The sequence below is a fragment of the Lagenorhynchus albirostris genome, chromosome 18 (genome assembly GCF_949774975.1).
Source record: "Lagenorhynchus albirostris chromosome 18, mLagAlb1.1, whole genome shotgun sequence".
Lineage (NCBI taxonomy): Eukaryota > Metazoa > Chordata > Mammalia > Artiodactyla > Delphinidae > Lagenorhynchus > Lagenorhynchus albirostris.
Window position 1 is genome coordinate 75,494,549 of NC_083112.1, and position 21,047 is coordinate 75,515,595.

Here is a 21,047-nt window from a genome sequence, read left to right on the forward strand (position 1 = left end):
GGCAAGTAATTTACTAACCCCTTTTAGTCATTAAAAAAAAGAGAAAAGGAAGGGAAAGAAAAAATGAGTAGGACACTGATTATAGTTAAACTTACGGAACAAACCAGTGATTGTTAAAACATCAAATCTTTGTCATGTAAAATATCAATTGTATCCTTTTACCGCAGAGTAAGCTACATTTCATGGTAAACATGCACAATTAGTAATACAATCAGGATACCGGGGGAGTTTACTGTACCACCAAGCAAGTCAACATCTGTCTATTCTCAAATGAAAGTAGATGCAGGTTCGTGACAGCCATGGACTTGAAAGGCTACAGAAATGGTTACTTTACATGTAGTTGCCCATTTTTCTAGCTCGTGGTACCATTACAGAAAATCATTTGTTTTAAAAAAACTGATTTTTATAGTCTGTTTTAAATCTACATCTGCCTGTAAGTGAGTTTATATGAATCAGAAGGTTAATTTTTTTCCCTCTAAACTGGAATTTAGTAAAATAAACCTGCTCACCCTTTCCTTTTGTTTTCATTACAGTTATTAAAAAAGAAAGGAAATTCTACATTTCTTCAAAGACTAGAACGGGGAGGCCCGGCCACCATTGCATCGCAACTCAGGGTTAGTGAAGTTTTCAGATTTCAAAAACTTCCATTTTGATTATATCAACTGTAGAGGGTTTACATGGAATTCTCCTCCATTTGCAGCACTTAAGGACCTTCCAAAAAGTAAGCATACACACACACACACACACACACACACACACACACACACACACACACACACACACAAAGCAAGTGAATGCATAATAAATAAGAATCATGGATTGAAGATAAAGATTTTTATTTAAAAATTGCTTTACCTTGTCAGTCGGTGTCCTCTTTGGGGAATCAGTTGTGCTTTACTTCTCTCCTTAGAAAACTCTGACGGATATTACTGGAAAACTTCAGAAGTGCACTCCACACTTTATTCATTGCATCAAGCCCAATAACTCGAGGCTACCAGATACTTTTGATAATTTTTACGTGTCTGCTCAGCTGCAATACATTGGGGTCCTGGAGATGGTGAAGATCATCAGACACGGATACCCTGTCCGCCTTTCCTTCTCGGATTTCCTGTCAAGGTAGGTTCTGCTCTTGTGTCCACTGTTCCCAGGACCATGTTGATGATATTGTAGCGTGGATCTTCTGTTTTCTTTTCTGGCATTTCTTTTATTATTCATATTCTTTTACCCTGAGTAGACAAAATACTGTGGGAAGCAATGAAATACGCTGACAAAGCTTATATAAAAAGTTACTGGGCTTCCCTGGTGGCGCAGTGGTTGAGAGTCCGCCTGCCGATGCAGAGGACGCGGGTTCGTGCCCCGGTCCGGGAAGATCCCACATGCCGCGGAGCGGCTGGGCCCGTGAGCCATGGCCGCTGAGCCTGCGCGTCCAGAGCCTGTGCTCCGCAACGGGAGAGTCCACAACATTGAGAGGCCCGCGTGCCACCAAAAAAAAAAAAAAAAGTTACTAAACTTTACTGCAGACCCGATAGCTTGGAAACAATTTTCGTGTTCCCTTAAATTTAGGTTTCCTCGGATTTAAACATTTATAAAATTGTTGCTTATAATATTGACATAAAATTATAATTTGATATAAGAAACTAAGTATGTGATTATTTTCTCCTTTTATATGTATGAACAAATTTTTTTGAGGTCAAGTGTCGGCAAACGGCATTCATGGGCACATCCAGCCCACTACCTATTTTTTGTAAATAAAATTTTATGGGAATACAGGCAGTGAAAATAATGAGGATATCTGTTTTCAGGCAGTCAAACAATAAAAGGGAGGATGGGCAAAAAGGAAACAAAGTATTTGGTCATCTTATATAAAACCATGAAATTTAAAAATAACATTGACATAAAGTAATATCAATATTACAAGTATAAAATCTAGCATTTATGGTTAAAAACTAACTGTACAAATAGTATGGAGAAATGTGTTTGGCAAACCATTCAGCTAAAAAAAAGAGATTTTAAGGTTTTGTTGACCAGAAGTTCCATTTGAGCCACTGGTTTGAAGAAGCTGCTCAATTCAGGAAAAGCAATCAACCAAAAAACTGAAATCAGCAAGTTGGAAATAATCAGGACAAAGGGTTTGATATTTAAACTGTGACTACAATTCTACGTTTAATTTGTATCACATTTGTTTTCCCGGAGGATAGAAGTAGCATCTGTTTATTGTGTATTTTGGTAAATTTCACAAAGACACAAATAAGAAAATAAACATCGTATGAGCCATTCATTCTCAAAGAGCTGATAGACTATTCAGAAGGGAGGAGATAAAATCCACCACATTTCAGGATAAAGTATCTGGAGAATGAATATGTTTAACCTGCAGAGTGTATCGTGTAGATAGACAAGATAATTGTGTTTAAAAACTTAAAAGATGCTAATTCATGAGCTAATAGACACACTGTCTACTATTTATAGGGGAAAACTGCAAAGTTGGGCACTACACAGGGATACATTAAGAATTAATATGTACTGAATATAAGAATTAATTTGTGCTTTTGTTGGGTAGGGATGGTGGTGTCACATCACTGCTTATTGTACATTAAGAGGTGTCTGGTAGGGACAGCTCTGCTCTGCCTCTTTCTGTTCCCTCAGTGGACGTCCATTTAGAGTCTCCAGAAATGTTTGGTCTGTTATGAGTATATATTTCTCACACTTTACAGTTTAAGTATTAAAAGTCAGCCTTCCCACCCCTTTAAGTCCAAGTGGTCTTCGATTCAATGAGTTTAAAACCTGCCTATAAACAAGTTTGAAGTAATAGATTCCCACATTTACCCCGGACCTTCTGAATGACAGTCAACAGAGAGTGGAGTCCAAGGACCCCCTGGTTTGTCTGATGGGGAGGGGTGTGGTGCTGTTATTGCTGGCATCATACGGTCTCAGAGGGTCACCAGCCTTGATAAACTGTAGTTCACTCAGCAGCACTGACTCCCTTCCCAAGCCGTGCTGAGAATCATGGTTCTGCAACGTTAGTGTCCATCATAGGCTTGTTAAAATACAGATTCCTGGGCGGCAGCCCCAGAGTTCCTGGTTCAGTCGGTCTAGGTGAGGTCCGTGAATCAGCATTTTTAGCGAGTTCCCAGGTGATACTGATGTTGCTGGTGTGTGGACAACCTTTTGAGAACTACTGCCCTAGAACATCTACTCACTTGGGGATTACATCTTTGTTTGGTTTTGTTTTTCCCCAGACAAGGATTGAAAGTAGGTGAATGCCTTGATAAGCAAAGGGAACTTGTCGAGGATGCAAAATCTCAGGCATTTACTGAATTAAAATCTGCAAATCTGTTGAGATTTCCAAGTGATCCGGATGCAGTTTCAGAAGCACTGTGAGTGGATTCCTGCACTGGATATTAAATAGGGTTAATCTCACCCTATGAATATTTTTTAAAGTGCATTCAGTGCATTTTCTGCTGTTTATTTTGTTAGAATGTCTTCGACTCATGGAATCAAAGAAGCTTGGCATTAAAGTGTCCCTCAGAGTTTCTCTGGTATAATCTTTAGTAGCTGCATGGATCTTCCTTACAGCTACTCCAACAGGCAGTCACTTGAATTGTCCTATTTTCCCAGAAAAGGGTGGAGAACATGGCTGTGTATGTACATGTGTGTACATGTATGTACATGTGTGTGCAGGTTCCCAATATTATATATAATAATAAATAGAAAATAATTTTACCTTTGTTATTTGTATTTGTCTAGTTTGACATATATACCTACCAGAATTTCTTATCTCTATTACAATAGTGTATGCAATGATTATCTTTTAAAATTAAGTACAGTCTTCCATATATATGCATTTCTTGCTTTACTCTGACTTCTAGGCAGAGGCCACGTCTTATTCAGTCACAATACCTGTGCGTTTTGGGTTTTGGTCAATGTTTTAGGAATGAAGCTGGCATTGGGGATTAATAGCTGTTCAGTGTAAAGTAACGTTTCTCCATAACAGAGACGATAGCTGCACTATGTTTGTTGAAAAGAATAGTGGGGATGGGAAATGATACTTTTTGGTAAATCTCTGCTTTTCTTTAACCAGCCCCTTACGCAACAGGAGATGTGATTTCAATTTATCATCTTTATTTGTAATTGCACATTAGTAGAAATGGAATTATTAATGTACTTCAGTGGGAATTTGTCACCGTCACTCTTACATAAAGGATGCCTATCTGGAATATTATCACAAAAACACTGATCTGTAGAGAGATTATCAGCTTCTACAGAACTTGAATAAAACACAATCCACACATTGTCACATCAACAAGTAACGCATTTTTTCAGAAAGCTCATCAGAACCTTGAAATCCCCCCGGGCAATCAAGCTTCGTTGTATAAACACAGCCTCGAGGTGCGATTTAATAGTTTTGGTTGCCAAAATATCAGATAACAGTTCCTATGTAAAACATTTCTTTTCTGTTTGTATCACCTTGTCTTAACTGTTAGAGAATAAAAACCAATCAAACAAATTACTTTGTTTAGTTTACAAAGAGGAATATGGTTACCACAAAAATGCTGGACAAAGAGGAAAAATATGTCCAGTTTTGAAACCAGCACCTACTCATCTCAACAGCATTTATCGCTTCTGAAACCCAACATGACAGTAAATGTGGATAATGGGCAGTTCTGCGGAATCTGTAGGTGGACGTGATGGTATTGCAAATTCGCTTCCTGGTATCCTGGCTTTAATAACTGTCCATCATTCTGAGTCTTCCTAATCAAAACCGGAGAACTGTGTTTGTCGAGAAATCCTATTTTGATTAAATGAGAAGCATGCTTGTTGAATTTTTTCCCTAATAGCATCAATAGTTTCTGAATGGGGTAGTAAAAATGCAAGTTCCTATCTCCATGGCAAGAAGCCTCACAGGTTTGGGTATATGAGGAAGAAGGAAAGGAGCAATAGAAGTAAATTATTATGTGCAAATCATGATACATAATTGGATCACCTATTGCTGTGGACTGAATTGTTCCCTCCACAAAAACTCATACATTGAAGCTGTACCCCGCAAGGTGACTGTATTTGGAGATGGGTTCTATAAAGAGGTAATTAAGGTTAAGTGAGGTCCTAAGGGTGGGGTCCTGATCCAATAGGATTGGTGTCCTTATAAGAAAAGTCACCAGAGAGCATGTCCTTCTTCTCTGCTATCTGAGGATGCAGTGGAAAGGCAGCTGTCTGCAAGCCAGGAGGAGACCTTGGTAGAAACTAACTGGCCCACACCTTGATCCTGGACTTCCCAGCCTCCAGGACTGTGAGAAAATAAACTCCTGTTGTTTAACCCACCAGGTCTGTGGGATTTTGTTATGGCAGCCTGAGCTGGCTGCGAATACCTGTGTTCGTAGGTGTGTGTTGATATGGTCTCAATAGGTAGCATAGCTGGACAAGTTATGCTGGGAAGTTTTTGGGACTTTGTTCGTATTATGTGCTACTCTTGCGCTAATGGGAAGAAGTCTAGTTTACATGCACATGTCATGTGATTTAAAAAACTTGTGTCTTTGTACATGGAATCATATTCTTTCTGTCTCTTTCTCTATTTACTCAATGACATTTACTTGATATTTAAGATTCACTCAAGCATCCTCTCTGTTGAAAAGTCATTTATAAAATCCCCAATTGGTTTGTGTCTCTTCTCTAAGCTTCAAAAAGGCCTTAAGTGTTTTACTTATTATTTGCTCACTGGAAATACTCATTTATGTGACTATTTAACCACTTAACCACTAGAGAAGAGGTTAGCGAACTATAGCCACCAGATCAGATCTGGCCTGCCCCCTACTTTTGTATGACCCGAGAGCTAAGAGTATCTTCTACATTTTTCAATTGTCAAATTTTAAATGGTTATATATATACCTACCTAATCTCCTCAAGTTTGCCTCTTGGCATACAAAGCTAAAATATTTACTCTCTGGCCTTCTACAGGAAACAACTTGCTACCCCTGTCCTAGACCATATGCTCCTTAGATGAAGGCAGGTATTATTGCCTGTGCAGAGGCTAACATAATGCCCACCAGCCGTCATCCTTCTGGGTCCAAACTCTATGAAACTGAACAAAAAAGATCTGACATCCTCTTCCACTTCAACAACTGTCTCTAATGTTGGATGGATTCTTCAGTTGAGAATTTTTCTGATGGCATTGTAAAAGACAAACTCTCACCAATACCATCTGCAGAACATAAAATTCCAAGTCAGTGGCTTGCAAACAACGAAGGTTCCTTTCTCTTTTACATTGTATTTGACTGTGTTTAGGAGTTGCACACCTAAGCTCGAATCAGCTCTGATTTGGGCCTCTTTTTCATGATGCACCCCAGGGTTCAGGAATAGCCCAGATCTAGGACATGCCCTTTCTGTGCTGGGGGAGAAGAGACATGGCTGAGTGGCTGCTACAACTTGTGCTGAGATGCAGCATCCGTCACTCTCTTATATTCCATGGGTTAAAGGCAGTCACATGGCCCAGGCCAACATCAGTGGGGTGGAGAAGTGTCTTATTCATGGGAAGTACCCCAGAGCACGTAACAAAGAGTAGGGGTGTATACACTTCTGGCTCGGTTAGCAGTTGCCCCACAACTTAGTGGCATAAAACAGCAATTTGTTATTTCTCCCAGTTCTGTGGGTTAACTGGGCTTAGTGGGGCATTTCTTGCTTGGGGTTTCTCCGTCCATTGCAGCCATACAGCAAAAGAGGTTGGTGTCAGCTGGGCTGGATGGACAAGACGGCATCTTCATCCCTGTGTCTGGTGTCTGGTTGTTCCTTCATGTGGTCTCTCTCTCCAGCAGAATAATCTGGACCTCTTACCTGGCAGCTCAGGGTTCCAAGGGGCAAGGAAGGAAGCTTGCAGTCCTCTTACAAGCTGGGCTGGGAACTAGCACAGCATCACTCCCCCTGTATTTCATTGGTCAAAGCAGCTACAGACCAGCTGAGATATTTTCACTGGGAAGCAAGTAAGTGGCCAACTTTGGGACAGGCTACCATGTCTTCTTGAAGGGAGAACATGCAAGTAATTGAGAATGATGCCTAAAGCTCTGCCTATGTGCACCAGCACTGAATCGAATCTCTGTAGACAGAGTTTTGGGTGAAGTAGAAGAGAATAGCTTTATTGCTTTACGAGGCAAAGAGGGACACAGCGGGCTTGTGTCCCTCAAAAACTGTGTGTCCCAACCTGGGAGGATTTGGTGAGGAGTTTTATAGCAATAGTCAAAGGGCAGGGTTGCTGGTAAGATGCAGGGTGTGTGCAGGGCCTGCATTCCTTTAATCTGGCCTCAGATGATCTCCTGATGGGCTTGTGTGGTTCCTTTAATCCGGAATGAAGAATGCTAACATCTTCCATTTGTTGGGGGTTTTAGTTCTGTAAAGCACTCAAAGATATCGTTATGTGCATCCCTTGAGGCGGAACCAGGACCCTGCCCCAAGCCTGCACTATTGATTCCTGACTGCTCCCCACTTGTCTCTGCATCCCCTCCCTTCCCTGATTAGCAACTGTTTGAACCTCCCCCTTGGAACTCAGGGAGGGTCATGGAGGCCGAACAGAGAGGCTCCCGTGCCCAGGAGCCCCATAGGGTCTTGCTCGGTTTCAGGAACAACAAAAAAAAAATTTCGAGAGTCATGCCTATACCTATGAATTGCTATTATATCATCCTTCACCAGTAAGTGTATGTGCGTTTGGTGTGCTGAATACTGTAATACCAGAATTTTTTTTTTCCAAACTATAGAATTGAGGGAAAGAATAATGTGAGGCAATGATGATGAAACAGTTTTGAGGTGTCTTTAAAGGTAAGGTACCACGCCTGGTACCTTGCATGGCACTGTACCACCGTTTTCAAAGCTTTCTCCAGTACCCTGTATGCTTGTCACATTATAATTATCATGGCTTTTTAATGGTCATCCAAGGCTGTGTCAGATATTAGTCCTTTGTGTCTCTACTCTTTTCAGGGTGCTAACCTTCTAAATGTTCGTCTTTTTCCAGATTTAGAAGGGACATCTTTTGGAATCTAGCTGTGGGTCTTGGGTGGCAAGTGTGGAAGGCTCACATCATTCATCTGTGGACTTCTTTGTGGTTGGCAGGGGAGAGCAAGACAGCATCACCACGGGGAGAGGTTGACCCTTTAATGAGGCGCCCTTATGTGGAGAAGACAGAAGGGCTGGTCCAATAAAAGCACCACAGGGACTGGTCTTATGCTTGGCAAGGTGAGGGCACGTGATCTGTGTTCTGAGATTGTTACTGGATGAGATCCCTCGCAGAAATAGTAGGAGTCATTTAGCTTGTTTAAATGACACAGTTGTCGCTGAAAGGGCAGGCTGTGAAAGAACGTAGCCATGATGTTAAATTGGGTGCGGGGAGAGGGATGAAGGGACACACTTCAGCTGATTGGATTAAACTAGTGGGCAGCGGCCGCCCAGCCCAGCAGAATCACAGCTACAGATCGGGGTTGGAATCATCGAAAAGTTTTCTTTGTTCCTTGGAAGTGATGTCAGTTACTGTCAATACATCTTTTTTTTTTAATACATCTTTAATAGAAACGTGAGTTAATACGTTCGAGAGCTGTTAAATATTCTAATTCAACTGGCAAAGGATACATTTTCTTCTGGGTAATTTTGCCAAGTCTCAACGTATTCTTCCTGCTAAAACCACTCTGCAGGGCTGGCTGGTTGTCTAAGGTTTAATGACATTTGGAAGGAAAGAGGGCCTGCTACTTTTCAATGAAATATAAAATAGGAAAGAGAAGTATAATAGATTCTCGAAGCTATTTCAATTTAAACATAATTAAGTATCTTTATTGGGAATTTGTTATACTGTTCAATGGATTAGGAATCATAAATTACCCCGTGATCCACTCCAGACATCTGAAAACTTTTTCTTTAAGAGACCAAATAGTAACTATGGTAGGCTTACAGGCCACAGGGTCGCTGACTTACGTATACTCAACTCTGCCTCATGGCAGAAAGTAGCCATAGACAGCAGGTCAACGAACGGGTGAGGAGGGGTTCCAATAAACTTTGTTGGCAGAAACAGAGGTGGGTGGTTTTGACCCAGGGGTACCTAACCCTTTATCTAGTCCCACCCCTCCTCTTTCTGATAGATTTGGGGGACATTTTTCCATAGAAAGGGGGACAGATGATGAAAGGTGACGATGTTTGCTTTCGTACATGCATCGTTGGGCTTCCATCCTAATTTCTACTCTGATAAGCTGGATGGTCTGCCATGACAGCATTCATTCACTCATTCCTTCACCATTCACTTCTTCATTGTTATTCATTCACTCTTATTTTATACTAGCATTTTGTGGAATCAAAATGCCATTATGCCTTTAATTTTTAAATTATAAGTTATGTCAGGGCAAACATAATCGCAAGATGACGTTGCTTGCGGGGGCCAAACCAGTTTTAAATAATGACCTATAAGTTGCTTGTTTCATGATTATAAATCATTTAATTCTGTTTATCGGGCAACAGTGTTATGTAGTGGGATCATTAGTATGTGATAGTTTTCATTCATGGTATCTAAATGATTCTCATAACTCAGGAGTCGACAGAGAAGCTCAGGTCATCATTAGGACTTTTGAGGGGACCTGATTCATATCATTTTTCTTACCCAGTTCTTGACCAAAGTGAGAAGACAAAAATCATCAAAATGTCATCTTTCTTGCATGTAAAGTCTAGGATGAAGGACACTGCTTGGTGTGAGAGGCAAAGTGTCTGCTAATAGAACCCCAGAATTAGGCGGAATTGCACACACAACCCCCAGTTACGGCCAGTTTGGGCTCAGGTAGACCTCCCAGTGAGGGACGCTGTTCAGGCAAGGCTTGGAGAAGGGAAGGAAGACAAGCATTCCTCTGCAAGCAGTTTGTTCTCAAACAGCTGAGAATCCCCTGTTTTGTTTTGTTTTCTCTGCAGAATTACCAGTTAGATTAGTCAGTCACTTCGCCTTCCCTCATGGATTGTGAAGGATTAGAGAGTGACCCAGAGTGTCATCCTACCTCCAAGTCTAAGGAAACATCAGAAAAGAAGAGGCACCGCCCTCTGCATTGTTTTGTGTTCTGAACCAGAGAACGTATCCAGGAAGCCTGCTCTTGGGGGGACGTCTGAGTCTCTCAGAATATTCTCCCCCATCTTCATGAGCACCCACTGCTTTCTGATGTGTCTTTCTGGGACCACTGAGAAGCAATATAGATTTTTGTACCCAAAGATTCTGCAGTGGGCCAACAGTGCATTACTTTAATTGATTTCAAGGCCACTCTGTATTCAAGACTATAAATGAATTTTATTTCCCATCCCCAACCCGTCCTGACACATTGTCCAACAGAGCCCATCAGGGATTCTGCAACCAGAATAAATGAAAATATTAAAACAAAAGAGCAACTCAAATAATAAAATCCCAGTGGCCTAAATATTCCCAAACTTGACTACGAATCTTCTTCCGCTGTTAAATTCCCAGTGAGAAAAGAAAGTTCAAAGATTAATACGTCTTATAAATTCAAGTCCAGAGATACTCAGTTGCAAAGGAACTGAAATCCCAAACCTGATTATCTTGACTTTCTGAATTAAATGTCCAAAATTCCATATGCATATGAAATTACTATTTCAGAAGCATTCTTTCCATTTTTCTAACTTGGCTCAGACTTAGCTAAAAAGGTTCCATATGTCTTGGTGGAGCTGGGGACTCTTCAGTGTAACATTCTGAGCAGTTAGTCATTATATTAGTCTGTTTGGGCTGTCGTAACAAAATACCGTAGTCTGGGTGGCTTAAACAATTGGCATTTATTTTCTTACAGTTCTGGAGACTGAAAGTCCAAGATCAAGGTGCCATGGAGACAGAAAGAGACAGAGACAGAGAGAGACAGAAAAACTCTCTCTGGTGTCTTTACTTCCAAGGATACTAGTCCTGTTGGATTAGGGCCCCATCCTTATGAGCTCATTTAACCTTAATTACCTCCTAGAGGCCCTATAGACGAATACAGTCACATTGGGTATGGGGGCTTCAGAATATGAGTTTTTTTGCGGGGGGACAGAAACATTCAGTGTGTAGTAGTCATCTTAATGATGTGACTAATTTAGATCTCATTTGTTGTGTATATCACTGCCAAATCGCTTATCAATTTCACATCAAGTCCAGTGAGTAAATACTAACCATAAGGTTATTTGGATACCAATGTCATACACACTAAATTTAGAACTAACATACACACTAAATTTAGAACTATTTCCCTAGTCCTAGAGCAGAATATTACAGGAGGAATTATTCTAGAATCTAATATTTTGTGTTGCCAGAGACAAGGGTGATCATAATAGTATATTGACCAAGCCAGGGCATGTTTAAGAGTGAAATGGGGCCACTCTTAATAATTTTGACAGAAATACAGGTATAACCTGGGACTGTCCCTGGCAAACCAGGACATTGGTCGCCCGAACTATCTGTACCCTGCACTTAACCTTCTCATGAGTTTCACTGCATTTCATGACCAGGAATCTTTCATCTCTGTCATTCCCAGTAGATTATAAGCCCTGTTAAGGAAAACCTTCCACTATATGCATGTAATAGGTGGCCAACAAGCATTTGTTCAATGAGCTAATAACGTTTTAGTTTTCTGTATAGTTTTATAGTTGAGCTCTACGTTGTGTGTCCAGGATGTAGTATTCATTGATAACCTATGATGCGTTCCTAACTCAAACCAGCTCTGACTTTCAAACCACCTTAAAATATATGGTTTCATTATACCTAAACATTTCCTTTTCTTTTTGGCCATGCCACGTGGCATGCAGGATCTTAGTTCCCCAACCAGGGATCGAACCCATGCCCCCTGCAGTGGAAGCACAGAGTCTTAACTATGGGACCACGAGGGAAGTCCCTAAACATTTCCATTTTAGGGTAGCCATTTAAACGTTAGGGTGAGATAATGATCCCAGTCTTGCCTTTGTCACAGTTTAATAATATTCTCACTCCTCAGAAAGCACTGAGTCATTCTCTGAAATTCCTAGCCATAACTGTACAATAATTCATGGATTAGTGCTCTATATTGATTTTTTAAACGGCTTTCATTTGATGGTCCTTTCTTTGTTCTTTGAAATGCTTTGTTAACTGAAAGTACCCTCTGTTTTACTGCAAGGAGAGGATCGATTTATTCAGTAAAAATATTTTTAGGAATAAAAACATCACAATAGACACTGGATTGATGATCTATGTTGAGGGGAGAAGCTGCTACTAACTAAGAGTAATTTACAAGTCGGGCTGACCCATTTAATACTATTTCCACATATACTCACTTGAATCATTCACTACAACTACTTTATTGTGAGACCCTATTACTTAAGCTTGAAAATTTACTTCCGTGGCAAGTTAATAAATATTTAAATTATGTGAAATAAAGATTTCTACATTCAGTAGAAATCAATTTTGAAATAAAAGTAATTTGGTTTATTATCAGGAAATCTTTACTATTTTTTAATCCATGGTTTTAAAAGTATGGTGATGACATTGTGTTTTTAAACTAATATTCTTACAGATCTCTCTCCACTTATGACCAAAAAAAAATCCCAGGGTATTTCTGTACATCATTCTCAGCTATTTTCTTCACAGCTGTCAAAAATGGGATAACTTATATTAGGAAGGAACTTATAATGTATTCAAAACAATGAAGTTTGCAGGAAAATGAATCATGCAGAGTGACCTGAAAATTATCAATGCACATAGTGAGGGACTCAAGAAGAAAAAGATTTTAATAGGAATGAAAAGCCTTCTCGACAACTGACAGATGGTTAGAGATGGGGCAGTGTGACTTTTTTTCCAGCTCTGATCATCATGACACTAAAAATCAGAGTCCCACTCAAGAACTAGAATACCAAATGTGGCACTCAGCAAAATTACGCCCTCCCCTTTCTTTGAAGAAACTTCTATTAGATCTCTACAAAGCTGAGGAATAGAAGTTTCGATTTAATAAAGCAATGATTATTTTACAAAATAATAAAACAAGAAAGCTATATCTATACATTTGCCATTAGAGATCACCTACCCATCATTTCCAGATTGAGTTTTACAGATTTATCAGGAAGAGACTTATTAAGAGGAGTCATTCCATGGCTATTTAAAACTCTGCTGCTCCTGTCCCAGTGAAAGATGTATTTGGAGCAGGTACAGATGCAAGAGAATTTACTTTCTATGCCCGATACACCTCACTGTCAAGACCAGCATCGACAGCGCAGTCATCTTCCTGCACTTGAACATCTGAGCATTGTTTCATTAGGTACTTTTATATGGTGACTTCTCATTCGTTATCGTGTTTTGATCCTTACTCCAAATAAAGCGTACACTTGCTGATAACAGGACCTGCATTTCCCCCAGCGCTTAGCCCAGCACCCTTATTCATGGCAATTGACTGACAGCCTCATCTAGCAGCAGCTTCTGGGTCCTAGTTGTGTTTCTTGTTTCATAGTATGGGTTGGACCCGCTTAGTGAATACGCTCCTGGTGCACGCCCGCTGAGAATGGGTCATTTCTTCATGCCATGCTGTAAAGTACCTTAGAAATGCAGTGTCAAAGGCACCTTCTCCCATCCCAACTCTTATTGGGATAGGAAGTATTGGAATAGAAAAGATTTGGAATAAAGGAGTTTGGTCTTCCCACTCTACCAGGATATCGCCTTACAGCCTTACCTAGATGGAACCTTAGTGACATATACAAGTGTCCTCTCATAGATTGTGTCCCCGGCACCTAACACAGGGCCTGGTACAAGGCTGGTGGCTAATAACTATGCTGTTGCTATTGAAGTGATTAATAAATCATTCAAGCCATTTTGCAGGGAATTTTCTTCCTCTTTATGCCTCCACTAATGTTTATAAATTCTGTGTCACTAAACACACACACACAGCACACGTACGCACACCAAGCACTTGTCAGACCAAATTCTTTAAATCAGTACCTCTCAACCATGGCAGCTCAGTAGACTCATTGGGGTTTAAATCTTTTAAAAAGTACGGATGGCTGTGTTGGGGCCTGGGCAGTAGGTAAGGTTGTCAGATAAGACACAGGATACCCAGTTAAATTTAAATTTTAGATAAACAACCAATGTCAAATCCATTTTCCTTGCTTTTTTTCCATCAAAAGGAGATACTCCTCTGGTGTTTACTTACATACAAACTAAATATCAGAAGAAGCGAGAACTTTGGTTTCTATCGTAGGCGTCCCGAACAGATTTTTTGTTAAGTTTCTCTGAATTCTTTTCATGAAGATGAATTTATTTATTTCTAAAAAACTTTTAACAGTTTTAATAAACTATGATTGACGTACAATAAACTGCACCTGTTTTTTCCGTTTAAAAAAAATGACAAGTTTTGACCTAAACCTACATCTCAGAAACCATTTCACAAATCAAGATGGTGAACCTGTCCATCGGCCCCAGAAGATTCCTCCTGCCCCTTTTGTAGCCTCACCTTCTTACCCATCCCTGCTTCCTCATCCCCAAACAGTCAATGATGCTTTTGTTTACTAAAAATTAGTTTCATTTTCTGAAATATTTTACAGATGGCATCATAAGTTGTGTACTCTTTATCTGGCTTCTCTTGCTAAGCATAGTAATGTTGACATTCAACCATGTAGTTGTGTGTCATCAGCGGTGTGCTGGGCTGTATTTCTTTTTAATGTTCACTCACGTGTTGATAGGTATTTAGGTTGTTCCCAGTATTTGGTTATTACCAGTACGGCTACTATGAACACTTGTGTCCCAGTCTTTACATGGACATGTTTTCATTTTGGCGGTGGAGTTGGGGGTAAAAATATGGGAGTGGAATGGCTGAGGCATATGGTTAGCATACGTTTAACTTTTAAAAATACTGCCAAACTCTTTTTCAAAATGGTTGTACCATTGTGTATTCCCACCAGCAGGGTATGAGAGTGCCAGTTACTCACATCCTCTCTAACACTTGGTGTGATCAGTCATGTCATTTGTTACATTCTAATGGGTATAAGCTGGTATCTCATTGTGGGATTACTTTGCATTTCCCTAATGACTAATGATGTCAGCCATCTTCCCATGGACGTGTTTGCTATCCATACACTTTATTTGGTGAATTTTCTGTTCAAATGTCTTGCCTAATTTTTCAGTGGGCTGATTGATTTTTAGACTTCTTTATAGGTTCTGAAGACACGTATATATTAAACATTTAATTGGCACACATTTTCTCTAAGATTGTGTCCTGCCTTCTACATTGTGAAAAAGATTACATAGAATTGGTGTTAATTATTCTTTAAATATTTGGTAGAATTTACTGGATACACCATTTAGGCATGGAGATTTCTTATTTGGGAGGATTTTTAAGTATGAATTCAATTTATTTAATAGTTCTCAGGGTAACTAGAGAAGGCCCACACACAGCAACGAAGACCCAACACAGCCCAAAATTAATTAATTAATTTTTAGAAATGAGTGAAATTTTAGATTGTCAAAAAAAAATAGTTCTCAGGGTATTGATACTGCCTAGTTCATCTTGGTTGGATTTCAGTAATTTGTAGTTTTTAAGGAATTGATCAAATTTATCTATAAAGAGTTGTTTGTAACATTCCCTTACTACACCTTTAATATCTACAGCGTCTGTGACAATATTCTCTATTCTGATAATTTTATCTTCTTTTTTTTCTTCTTTACCAGTCTTGCTAGAGTTTTATCAATTTTATTTCTTCAAAGAACTAGCTTTTGATTTTGATTATTATTTTATGTTCAAATACTTCCACTGATTTCATCTTTTATATTTATTATTTCTTTCCTTCTGCTTGCTCTAGGTTTATTTCGTTCTTTTTTTCTCCAGTCTTACAGTAGAACTTTAGCAATGTGAAATCTTTCTTCTTTTTGAATATAAGCATTTAATATGAATTTCCCTCTACTTGTCGAAATACCATCATTGAGCTGATGATGAGTTTCCCACATTCTTCCAGTAGCCACTGGCCTGGAATCCAGGGAGCTATAAACCCAGAAGTTGGTATTGTTGCAAGTAGAAACACCTCCAGGAGAAGCCCTCTACTCCAGGCTCAAGGGGCAGGACATGAAACTAGTAAAGATCCAAGCATGTGGAAAGGCACTGTTTTTATCCCCTCCAATCTCTCATGCCTCATCTCAAGCAGGCCTGTGGCAGAAGGCTCATAGGCAGCTAATTCTCTGAGGGAGGGGAACTTTCTTCCCCAGTCAGAAGAGCTCCCAGGAGGGTGGGATGAACCCCTATTGATCTCCTCTCTTTCCTGTCAACCTGCAGCTCAGCCCCAGATGCAGGCACAGTCAAAGGGATGCACCATGGAGGGGATAATAAAGCCCCAGACTGCAGGCTGGAAGACAGGAAAAGGGAGACTCAAGGAGCAAGAAAGTGCTAGTGAGACTGGGAAGGAGGGGGAGCCCTGGAAGGTGACACAATAAAGCCTTTTAAGAACCCAAGGCTCACCTCCAAGCTATGTGTGTGAGGGTCACAGATGTATTTCACTTTTTTTTTTCCGTTCAATTTATTTTTTATAGACTATATTTAGAGCACTTTTAGGTTCACAGCAAAGTTGACTGGAAGATAAAGAGATTTCCCCTATGCTCCCTGCCCCCTCGCCACATGCACAACCTCCCCCATTATCAGCATCCCCAAGCAAAGTGGTACATTTGTCACAATAGATGAACCTGCATTGACACATCATTGTCACCCAAAGTCCATGGTCTACCTGGTTCACTCTTGGTGGTGTACGTTCGCACCTTCATTTTTCAAAGACATTTTTACAAGTTAATTGAGTAATTCGAGTATGATGCATCTTGGAGAAGCTTTCTTCATGTTTCCTGTGCTTGGGGTTCAGCAAGCTCCTTGGATCTGTGAGTTTCTTGTATCTGTGAGTGTGCAGCTTTCAGTAAATTTGGAAAAATTTTGTCCGTATTTTCATGGAGGATTTTTTCTTTCTCACCTACGATTGCCTCTCATTTAGAATCTCCAATTACGTGTGTAGTAGGTACTTGAAGTTGTCCCGCAGATCACTGATGTTCGTCTCTGTTCAGGCTTCTTTCTCTGTGTTTCATTTTGGGTAGTTTCTGTCGCTGTGTCTTCAGGTTCGTTAATCTTTCCTTCTGCAGTGTCTAACCTACACTTAATCCAATCCAATGTATCTTTTGCTTCAGTTGCTGTAGTTTTCATCTTCAGAAGTTCAACCTGGATCTTTTAAAAATCCTTCATGCTTTTAACATATTTCATCTTCATTTTAGTATATATTAGTCTACTAATGCCATTATCTGCCATTTCCAGGTCAGCGTTGACTGGTTAATCTTCCTCTTTATAATAAATCATATTGTTCCCCTTCTTTGCATCCTCGTCATTTTTGGTTACATACCAGACATTGTGTTAGTTTTTCAGGTGGTACGTATTTTTGTATTTCTATAAATATTCTTGAATGTTGACTAAGAAACAAGTAAGTCACTTGGAAAAGTTTGTTGTTTTGAGTTTTTCCTGGCACGCTTCGTTAGTTAGAACCAAACCAGTATGTAGTCTGAGCCTAATTACTTTATCCTACCGATGCAGGACAATTGAGTTCTCTTTCCAGCGCCCCATGAATTGTGGAATTTTTCACTCTGGCTGATGGGAATAGCCCAGCCTTCTTCCCGTCTTTGCCGTGAGGATGGTTCCCTCTCCTCCACTTGGGTGGTTCTTTCCTGGGACATTGGTGGTTTATTCACATGTATGTGGTGATCAGTATTCTGCTTGAGACTCAAGGGGGCTCTGAGGATCTCGGGACTCTTCTCTCGGTACAGCTCTGTCTTCTCAGATTGCCTGCTCTGTGAACTCAGGCTGCCTTGGCATCCCTCATGTCCCAGCACCATCTCCTCCACTCGGGGAGAGCCTCAGGCTTCACCTGGGATTCCTCTTTGAACCACAGCCTGGAGCCTCCCCCCATGAAGTAAGCTGGGGGACTCTCAGGGCCTAACTCATCTGTCTTCCTGTCTCTCAAGGATCACTGACCTTCATTGTCTGGCGTCCAGTGCCCTGAGAATCATTGCCTCACATATGTTGTCCAGTTTTAAATTGTTTGAGGATGGCAAGTAAAACGAGTCCCTACTCCTCCATCTTGACTGAAAGCAGAAATTTATAAATTGATTTTTTATATTGGATTCCTACTGGATGGGCCTTTTACCTATTAAATTGTTCCTGGGCTAGGTTGTGAGCACCTATAATCTATTCTTACAACAGAGAACTTCCTAAAACGAATGGTATTGTTTGAAGGCTTGTATTTTTTAGGTAGTTTTTGATACTCTGGGTAATAGTAGACTTTTCTCCTTTGATCTTCCAATTATGTATACCAACTTTTCCTAAACAGACTTGTATCTCTGTAGAAAAATTAACATAGAGCAGCTGGTATTTTATAAAATGATGATTCTAGACAAGAGTTTGGATAGGAAGTGGAGGTGAATACTATATTTGCTTGAATGTGCCTGGGATTCTAATTAAGCTAAAATTAAGCATGTTACAAATTGTCCAGGAAGCTGATGACTTTTTTCTTATTCTTAGAGAATTCATGGGTTGGAAGTTTCTATGACCAAAATGGCTAGAATTGCATATTTATGTGCACGGCCCTGAATAGACTTAGGAACATTCTACCCGACACCCTGTGCCAAAAAATAAAATGATTTTGACTCAAGAAAAAAGTTCCACCTGCTTTGCCCACAGTAGAATTTTGAGAGTTAGCAGGAAATCTCCCATTCTCTCATTGATGATCTACCAGTGCTTTAACCTGGGGAAACCCTGAGACATAAAAAGATCCTAAGGTATTTCAAAAATTAGTGAGTGACAAGGGTAGATACCTGTCACTTACATTTCTCATATGTTATCTCAGAAATCTTTACAGCCATTACCTGAAAATATTGCTATAAGCATTTATCAGATCAAGAGTAAGACTCAGGGCTTCCCTGGTGGCGCAGTGGTTGAGAGTCCGCCTGCCGATGCAGGGGACGCGGGTTCGTGCCCCGGTCCGGGAAGATCCCACATGCCGCGGAGCGGCTGGGCCCGTGAGCCATGGTTGCTGGGCCTGCGCGTCCGGAGCCTGTGCTCCGCAGCGGGAGAGGCCACAACAGTGAGAGGCCCGTGTACCCCCCACCAAAAAAAAGAGTAAAACTCAAAAAGTTAAGACTTAAGCAAATGCCTCTGGCCTTTACTGTGTACTATTGCCATTCCATTTCAGTGGTCTGGGAATATATAAACATACATATGTAGCATATATAGTATAATATATAATATATAGAATACTAACAATAATTGATCTGTTTCAAAGAAACAAACAAAAAACCTAATCAAGACAGGCCTTGAAAGGTGTATATATATATATATATATATATATATATATATATATATGAGTATTTATTTTATATATATATAAATAAATGAGTATTGTACATTCTTTCCTCAGGATTTTCATGTTATACATTCATTTACTTAAAAAAATAAAGTCTTCACGTGAAGCCGCAGGTACATCATTCATTGACGTATTTAAAATTAATAAACGTAGCAATCACATGTGAAACCTGACAAGTGCAGTGTTACATGATGCCTGTACTTCATTTCCCCCTGAAGGTTATTTTATTTCTTGCCTTAAATCTTACCCAGGACTTTCTCTAAAGACCTACAAGCTTGAATGCTAAAACACATCTCTAAAACAGTTTTCCATTAGAGTTAGTATTGAGTTCCTACAAATGACCTGAGGCCCTGCTAAGTGTTAAGGATAGAAACATGCGTGAGTCTTGCCCAGATCTGATGTTCCTCCCAGGTAAGTTGGGGGAAGAGACGCAGGAGATGGTACTGGGGTGCTGTCAGAGCCTATAAGCAAAGCCCGTTATCCCCCCAGAAGGAATTCCAAGAGGACTCTTGAGCGATGATGAGAAACAAGCTCGCTGCCAGAGGTGACGGAGGAAATCCCAGACTTAGAGTGAGACCTGAGGATATGATGTGAACAGAGGGAAGGAGGGAAGAAGCATCAGAGGGCGTCTGGGGAAGACATTCCTAATGTAGCCTAAGTACATTAGGGAAAATGACAGCTGAGAGGAAGGCAAGAACTGTGTATTTTAGGTACAAACTTGGAATTTATCCTGTAGCTAATAGGCACTGAATGTTTAAAACCATGTGATACTGTGGTTTCATTCCCCTTCAAGCTGGATCAGGGGTTGGCAAACGATGGCCCACGGGCCACATCCAGTTGGCAGCCTGTTTATTAAAGTGTTATTGGCACCTGGTACCCCATTTGTTTACATGCTACCTGTGGCTCCTTTCACATTACAAAGGCAAGATTGAGCCTAAAATATTTCCTGTCTGGCTCTTTACAGAAAAAGTTAGCCGGTCCCTCCCTGAGCTAGACTTCTCCAGCACACTTTCTTCACCTGGCACTGGACCAGATCATTGTTTGGGGGCAAGATAATTGTTTGTCATGGTGGGCTGGCCTGTGCATCATAGGACATTTAGCAGCAGCCCTGGACCCTACACACCGGATTCCAGGAGCTCTGTCCTCCCCGCTCATGACATAAAAACATGTCTCCAGACATTGCCACATGTGGCCTGGAGGACAAAACCACTTCGGGTTAAGAACTGTCTCTGTGGATAAGCATCAAAGTCCTACTGTAGAGCACAGAGAACTATATTCAATATCCTGGGATAAACCATAAGAGTATGAAAAGAATATGAAAAAGGACGTATCTATGTGTATAACTGAGTCACTGTGCTGTACTGCGGAAATTAACACAACCGTGGAAATCAACCACACTTCGATAAATGTTTTTTAAAAAAGAACTGCTTCTCGTAGCCAGGTTTTAGTGAACATGACCTTAGCTAAAGTTGAAACAGTGGGAATTTGAGGGAACTGAAAAGACAGATGTGGGGAAAAAAACATAGTTTGGATGTGGAAATAGCACCACTTAGTGATTATAAACACGAGGCTTCAGGCAGATGAGCATCAGGGATGACGTCTGTCGGTCTGGCTTGGGTGCTCGGTCCGGTGCCTTGGGTCACAGTTAGGTGTCCTTCACTGAGATAATCACAGAG

General features: G+C 40.4%; 1 protein-coding gene across 1 annotated transcript in view; it reads left to right on the forward strand.

The window, feature by feature from the left end:
• The window catches only part of MYO16 (myosin XVI), a 427,643-nt gene that overhangs the window by 300,552 nt on the left and 106,044 nt on the right, over positions 1-21,047 (forward strand). Inside the window, exons 26-27 of the mRNA XM_060128880.1 lie at positions 534-614; positions 911-1,116. Coding sequence (XP_059984863.1) covers positions 534-614; positions 911-1,116 — 287 coding nt within the window. The remainder of the gene's footprint in view (positions 1-533; positions 615-910; positions 1,117-21,047) is intronic.